Here is a 7,375-nt window from a genome sequence, read left to right on the forward strand (position 1 = left end):
AGGATTTTAAATTCAATTCTGGATTTTACAGGGAGCCAGTGCAGCGAAGCTAAATCAGGAGAAATATGATCTCGTTTCTTAGTTCCTGTTAGTACACGAGCTGCTGCATTCTGAATTAGCTGGAGAGTTTTTAAGGAATTTACTAGAGCTACCTGATAATAGGGAGTTACAGTAATCCAGCCTAGAGGTAACAAAAGCGTGGACCAATTTTTCTGCATCTTTTCGGGTCAGGATAGGCCTAATTTTCTCTCTTTTATTCTCTACGTTTTTAATGTATCAAACCTTCTCTCACGATTAGAGGAATTGATATACTCGATAGAAAATGTACCAATAAGCATGTTAGGAATGCACTTCATAGCTATAATAAGATCTCCCCCAGAGGAAAGTTCTTCTGGAATTCACAATTAGTCAATATTAATTGGTGTAAAACATGGTTGTGCCCCTTTCACTTCTGTATTTCAAATAAAATAAGAGAACTTCAGTTCAAAATACTACACAACATTTATTCTTGTAACAACACAATTTCCAGGTTCACAGACTTGGATGATAAATGCACTTTTTGTGGGATTGAGTCAGAGACATTTGCACATTTATTCTGTGAGAAATATATCTATGAAAAAACTGGACATATCATCACCGTCGGTCTGAAGGATATTATTACAAGATTTGTATGTAATGATAAGTCTTTGTCCTTTGTAATTAATCTTATGCTACTAATCGGCAAATTTTACTTGTATAAAATGAGAATGTCCAAATCTCTGCCAAGTTTTAACGTATTTCTGGTAGATTTTGATGTGTACATAAATACTTTAAAACAAACACAAAATAAGAAAAGTGACTATACGCTGCTATACCTTAGTGACTTGTCATTAATTGATCTCGAGTAAAAGGGAATTTACTGTACCTTTACTTCTCTTTTCTTTGCTTTGTTTTTATTTTCATTTTGCAATAATCCTGACAAGACTTGATGTACCCTGCATTATATTGATGTGATTATGTGTTCTATTATGTGCCAAATGTCTGCACGTGACGTACACATTGTTTGTATGACTTGAAATTTCAATAAAGTAAAAAGAAAAACAAAAAAACCCTGATTTTAATGTATCAAACCCGATTCTGACATTTATTCTGAAAGTCTTTACCCGGAAGTAGTGTGTAAGTTCCGGTCGCCGGCAGAGGCGGACTGTAGCCGTTAGCAGTGTTAGCAGTGTTAGCTTCTGTTAGCAGTGTTAGCTCGTGTTTAGCCTTATTGTTGAAGATGGGGGAGGCAGACGTGACGCTGAATCAGAACGATGAGAAGCCTCCAGACTCCGGCCTGGTGCCCGGGGAGGACTCGGTGGTCTGGAGCCATGAGGTGGAGGTCTGTCTGTTTCACGCGATGATCGGTCACAAACCTGTCGGTAAGACTCCGCTAACGTTATCAGCCCGGTAACGGCTGTCCGGTCCGACCAGTTCACCCAGTGTGCCTCAGACTGGGAGTCACAGACTGTCTCTGGAAGTCCTGTAGATTATATTTGATCTAATTAGGATCAAACTGAGGATCAGAAACAGTGTTAATGAAATAAATTCAGATTAAACTCAGAGCACAGAGGAGATGTGTTGCTGCTGTGTGGAGGAAGTAATCAGAGTACTCACTGAGACATACGTTACTACAAGTAAAAGTACAGCATTCAAAGCCTCCCTGCAGCAACAACACTACCCGATAAAGTTTGTTGTTGTTGTTGTTGTTGTTGTTGTGGGGGGCAGAAGGCTGAACTCTTAGTTTTATAACGTGTGTGAAGAAGACATGATGATGAGGATGATGATGATGATGATGAGGATGAGTTAGATAGTTTAGCAACACGTCAGTAACTCTGACCGACCTCAGATGACAGTTGATGATAGATCATGTTGGTTTGATTTTAAGTGGTTAAATTCATTCATCACTTCATTCATTCATTCATTAATTCATTCATTAATTCATTCAGTCATTAATGTGACCTGAGACTGTTCAGTGACTCTGTCACGTTCTCCCACACTGTGTAACTGTGTGCTGTGTAAATAAAGTTTATTATAGTGTAAACAGTGTGTAGTTCTCTGTGTGTAACCCTGTGTGTGTGTGTGTGTGTGTGTGTGTGTGTGTGTGTGTGTGTGTGTGTGTGTTCAGGTGTGAACCGTCACTTCCACATGATCTGTATCAGAGACAAGTTCAGTCAGAACATCGGACGACAGGTTTCCTCCTCCGTCATCTGGGATCACCTGGGAACCATGTACGACATGCAGGCTCTGGTGAGGATACACACACACACACACACACACTGTCTGCGCAAGAGCTCTCATCATTTCTGAATCTGTGTGTGTGTGTGTGTGTGTGTGTATGTGTGTGTGTGTGTGTGTGTGTGTGACGCAGCACGAGTCGGAGATCTTACCGTTTCCAAACACAGAGAAGAGCTTCTCTCTGCCTGATGACATCATCCAGGAGGTGAAAGAAGGTGAGAACATGAATCAGAACGATAATAATTCCTATTTTATTGCAGGTGTGCGAACGTCACACACTAACAGTCAGTGACACGTGACGATCTGGTGCCTGCAGCTCCTCTCTGCCGCCAGCTGACCTGATGATGGCGCTGGATCAGTAAAGTTGTTCAAGAGTTCATCCTGAGACGAACATGAACGATGAACCAAAGCTGTTTCTATTCGAGGAAAAGTTTGTGTCCTCAGCAGCAGCTGCTGACAGACGGCTGGTTAGAGGTCAAAGGTCGTGGTTCAGACTGAACACACACACAGCGCTTCATTAACACTGAAGCTCTGCTCACGTCTTGGTCTGACTGGATACTCAGCTGGTGGTGTTTTGATGCAGTCACTCAGAGTCACTGTGCGGAGTCAAGTCCCTCTGATGGGGACGTTTAAAGTTGTTAAACTCTGTGTGTGTGTGTGTGTGTGTGTGTGTGTGTGCAGGGAAGCTGGGCTCAGAGGAGGAGACCAAAGAGGAGTTCAGGATGGAGCGAGAGCCTCCAGCTACACATGAAGAAGGTACTCCTCTTTACAGTGCTGTGGTCACATGACCCGTCCTGGGAGCTGAAAGGGTTAACATGTATGAGCTAAACACAGAGACCCTTTGAGGTGAAACACTGCTGCTGCCGTCAGACCAGAGTCAGTGAGACGAGACAAATGTCCTGTCAGAACAAGAAGACATGAACGTGTCGTCTCTCAGCAGAGACAACCAGTCTGACTTTACCTCTGAAGACAGGAAGCTGTTATTGATGTTGTTTTAGCCGCTCCCTGTGAATTCTGTCAGACTTTAAAACTTTGTCCAATCACTGCAACTTTACTACAAATCTAAATATTTAAAGGGATAGTGCACCCAAAAATGTAAATTCAGCCATTATCTACTCACCCATATGCCGAGGGAGGCTCAGGTGAAGTTTTAGAGTCCTCACATCACTTGCAGAGATCCAAGGGGAGAGGAGGTAGCAACACAACTCCACCTAATGGAGGCTGACGGCGCCCCAGATTCAAACGTCCAAAAACACATAATTGAAACCACAAAATATCTCCATACTGCTCGTCCGTAGTGATCCAAGTGTCCTGAAGCCCCGACATAAAAAGGTGTTAAAAAGGTGTCCTCATTGTAGCCTGTAGCTCTGACTGCCTCTCTGGGCACCGCGCTCACGTGTGCGATTGTGCGAGACTGTGAGACATGGGCACCGCCTTCATGTGTGTTCACGTGCTTTTGCGGGTCTCGCGCGCAAGTGCGCACACGTGAGTGCGGTGCCCAGAGAGGCAGTTAGAGCTACAGGCTACAATGAGGTCCTTTGTCCTCAGGTTTGATGAAGGTTACTGACGGAAAGAGACAGAGACAGACAGACAGACAGACAGACAGACAGAGAGAGAGAGACAGATTTGAAAAGAAACCAAAAGAAGTTTGAGATGAGAACAGAAAAATGATCTTCTGATTTCTGTGTGTGAAAAAATTATGTTTCTGTTTCTTCATCACATTTGTCTCCTCTCTCTGTCTGTCTGTCTCTGTCCCTGTGTCCCTGTGTTCTCAGGCAGTAACTCATCGGTGAAGATGTCAGAGCGAACCAGCAGCAGTCGGGACAAGGAGCGAGAGCGAGACAAGGAGAAGGGAGGAAGTGAAGGAGGAGCGTCAGGAGGAGGGGGAGGAGCCAAGGAGGCGGAGAAGAGGAAGAGGAGCCGGGCGGCCGAGAAACTGCTGTCGTCTTCCAACCCGGCGAGTCCGGGAGGAGCCAAGAGGAGACGCACCTGAGAGGAGGACAGACAGAGGGACAGAGACAGTGTGTGTGGAGGAGAGAGGAGAAGAATCTGCCGTCACAGGACTCAAACCTGCGAGCTGTGTGTCACATGACCGTCTGCTGTCTGACCGCCACGGCGCATTGGATGAAGGAGGAGGAGCCTGATGTGTGTTCACTGCAGAGTGATGATGACGATGATGATGACCGCAGCCTGACAGAATCTGTCTCGTTATTTTCTGTTTAGTTCTGATGTCGTTTTCTCTGAAGCTTTTAGTCTCAGTTTGATGTCTGTGTCCAGTTTGTCCCGTGTCCTCTCTCAGACTCATCGTCACGCCCCTGTAACACTGTCCCACACATGATGGACAGTTTAAAGCCTTTCACTTCCTGTCTTTCTCAGTCTGACAGTGACCATCACAGGAAGGACACGCTGCGTTTAGTTTCGGCTGCCGAGCAGAAAAACTGCAAACACTGATACTCTTTGGTTAGTGAGGATAGCTGCCGATAGCTACCAGGGAAAATGACAGTGCATCCACTTCCTGTTTTGGTTGTGCAGTTGTTGACGCACTTCCTTTGTGCCATAAATGGAAAACCTTTTCACACAGAGATGGTGCTAAAGAGCCGCCACAAAGTCACGTCTTTATTTTACACAGAACCAAACGACGGCGGCGTCATGTGGCTCCAGTGTGTGATGTTAGACAGCATGATGACATCACAGAGTCAAAAGAAGCGTGACATGCAACACAACAGCATCAGCCTCTAGTGTGACATATAACAAACGTGTCAGCAGCTCTTTATAAACAATAACAATGACATCACATGTCAATAACAATCATTTAGCGTCCCTGTTATATGGCGGCTGATCTTGTCCTCTGCTCGAAGGGTAAGGAGCTCCTGTTAGCTGCTAACTGCTAACAGCTGCCCTTAAATCTCCTGCGGTGGGTCACACACATCATCTGTCCGTCACACCCGTCCTGTCAGCTATCCGTTTGACACAGGTGTTGATTTGGTGCGGTCACTACCTCGGCTTCCGGCCTAAAGGCAACACAGCTCCGTCCTCCACTCCACTGTCGCATCTTTTATGCAGAGCGGTGAGGCAGAATAACGGCGCCACATTTATGCCCTGAACAGGAAGTGTAAATGGAGCTAGTTCCTTTATTTTCCCTGGCAGCAGACACCGTGAGAGTGATGCTGACAGGAAGCCGATGTAAACACAGATGATGTCATTCTTCTGTAGCCACGGTTACTCTGAATCAGTGTTTAAATTAAAGCAACAAACCGAAGCAGCAGAACCAGACGGCGGCTTTTTTTCCACGCAGTTTCTGTTTTTCTGGAAACATGCTGCCTACATTTCCCACAATGCAGTTGTCCGAGGTTTTGGCCGTGTTGTGCCAGTAGCAGCTGATGTAGCTGGAGCCTGCAGCAGAGACGAGCGGCGGCCTGCAGAGGTCTCACTTCCTCATAACTCCACACCGCCATGTTTTGTTCTTTTGTAGTCTTCAGCAGATGCTGACTCGAGTGACATCACAGGAGGACGTTCCTCAGACTTGACACAGTTGGTCAGAGATGCTGACGGCTTCATACTGCTGCTGAAACATGCACCAGACTCTGTCCCTTAAGACTGGCCCTCAGCTCTCAGGTGTCTCTGTGTGTCAGGTGTGTCTGTGTGTGTCAGGTGTGTCTCTGTGTGTCAGGTGTCTCTGTGTGTCAGGTGTGTCTCTGTGTGTGTCAGGTGTGTCAGGTGTGTGTCTGTGTGTCAGGTGTGTCTCTCTGTGTGTCAGGTGTGTCTGTGTGTCAGGTGTGTCTCTGTGTGTCAGGTGTGTCTCTGTGTGTCAGGTGTGTCTCTGTGTGTCAGGTGTGCCTCTGTGTGTGTCAGGTGTGTCTCTGTGTGTGTCAGGTGTGTCAGGTGTGTCTCTGTGTGTCAGGTGTGTCTCTGTGTGTCAGGTGTGTCTCTGTGTGTCAGGTGTGCCTCTGTGTGTGTCAGGTGTGTCTCTGTGTGTGTCAGGTGTGTCAGGTGTGTGTCTGTGTGTCAGGTGTGTCTCTGTGTGTCTCTGTGTGTCAGGTGTGTCTGTGAGCAGCCTACAGGAAACAGCAGGTGTAAATGTTTCCTGTCACCATGTCACAGAAAGGTTTTTATTTACAGCCCTGATCAATACTCTTTGGATAAAGGTTCAACATGATCGATCATCAAGTCTCTGTCAGGAACCACACGTCATTTTAAGTAGCGTCAGTGCGTCAATAATAACTCTGTTTTTATCATCATGTTAAACATCAGGAGGTCAGCTGTTATTGAGACTAGAGAGACGACTCGGGTTTTATTGAGACTAGAGAGAGGACTCGGTTCATGTCTCGATGTGACTTGTTGCGGTCAGCAGCTCAGTGAAGATCATGTGACGACGGTTCAGGAGGTTTTTATCAGCTGACTGTTAAATATGAGGCAATAAATCTCAGCTGTCGTGTTTTTTTTTAATGGATATTACTGAGTGTTTTTTATTTTCCTCTGTGTGTGTGTGTGTGTGTGTGTGCGTGTGTGCGTGTGTGTGTGTGTGTGTGCGTGTCAGAGCTGACCACAGAGTCAGCTGACGGCTCATCTTCAGACCTTCAGAATAAAACGTTGGCGGACATGTTTAATTTATTGATGTGTGCTGAGCTGATGTTTGAGGCTGTTTGTGTCATTAAAGATGAACTCAGATCAGGCCACGCCTCCTCGTCTTACTCAACACATTTAACTTCAGCTGCTCGTTCTCAAGTGTTCACCTTTAATTTCATGTCAGATCTCAGAGAGACACTGTGAGTTACTGCACAACAGTTTAGTGTTTAGAAAAACATTTGAACTGAAACTTTAGATTATTAAAAAGAGACGTTTGTGTTGATTAACTGATCAAATGTTTATAAAGACGTTAATATTATTCTGACTTTGACAAACTGTGACATTAAAATTCTGTGTCTGCATAAACACACCAACAATCTGACGCACTGACAGAATGTATTTCATATATACTGAATATTTCTGGACTAAAGTAAAACCTCTAACGGAGGTGAGAACACATCACTCTGTATGAGGATGTTGAACATCAGTATAAAGAACTGAAGTGTCAGTTTCATGCAGCAAAGGGTTGTGGGTAGAACTGGAACCTGCACCT

The 7,375-nt window shown here is 45.2% G+C and overlaps 1 protein-coding gene across 50 annotated transcripts; it reads left to right on the forward strand.

Annotated features, from left to right (window-relative positions):
• Nucleotides 1–1,155: 1,155 nt before the first annotated feature.
• Nucleotides 1,156–6,928, forward strand: mrgbp (MRG/MORF4L binding protein). 50 transcript variants are annotated; one of them, XR_007571202.1, is made up of 7 exons: nt 1,156–1,400; nt 2,147–2,268; nt 2,390–2,471; nt 2,938–3,012; nt 4,032–6,108; nt 6,158–6,195; nt 6,238–6,928. XR_007571202.1 is itself a non-coding variant. In XM_050064507.1 (5 exons), the coding sequence occupies exons 1-5, from the start codon at nt 1,259–1,261 to the stop codon at nt 4,247–4,249; spliced, it is 639 nt and encodes a 212-aa protein (XP_049920464.1). In that variant the 5' UTR covers nt 1,156–1,258; the 3' UTR covers nt 4,250–6,928. The 50 variants fall into 50 exon arrangements, 1 of the variants encoding a protein (XP_049920464.1); XR_007571197.1 differs by having other exon boundaries at nt 4,032–6,030; nt 6,088–6,129; nt 6,177–6,928; XR_007571205.1 differs by lacking the exon at nt 6,158–6,195 and having other exon boundaries at nt 4,032–6,030; nt 6,088–6,129; nt 6,196–6,928.
• Nucleotides 6,929–7,375: the final 447 nt, after the last annotated feature.

Source organism: Epinephelus moara, chromosome 16 (assembly GCF_006386435.1).
Source record: "Epinephelus moara isolate mb chromosome 16, YSFRI_EMoa_1.0, whole genome shotgun sequence".
NCBI classification, from domain to species: domain Eukaryota; kingdom Metazoa; phylum Chordata; class Actinopteri; order Perciformes; family Serranidae; genus Epinephelus; species Epinephelus moara.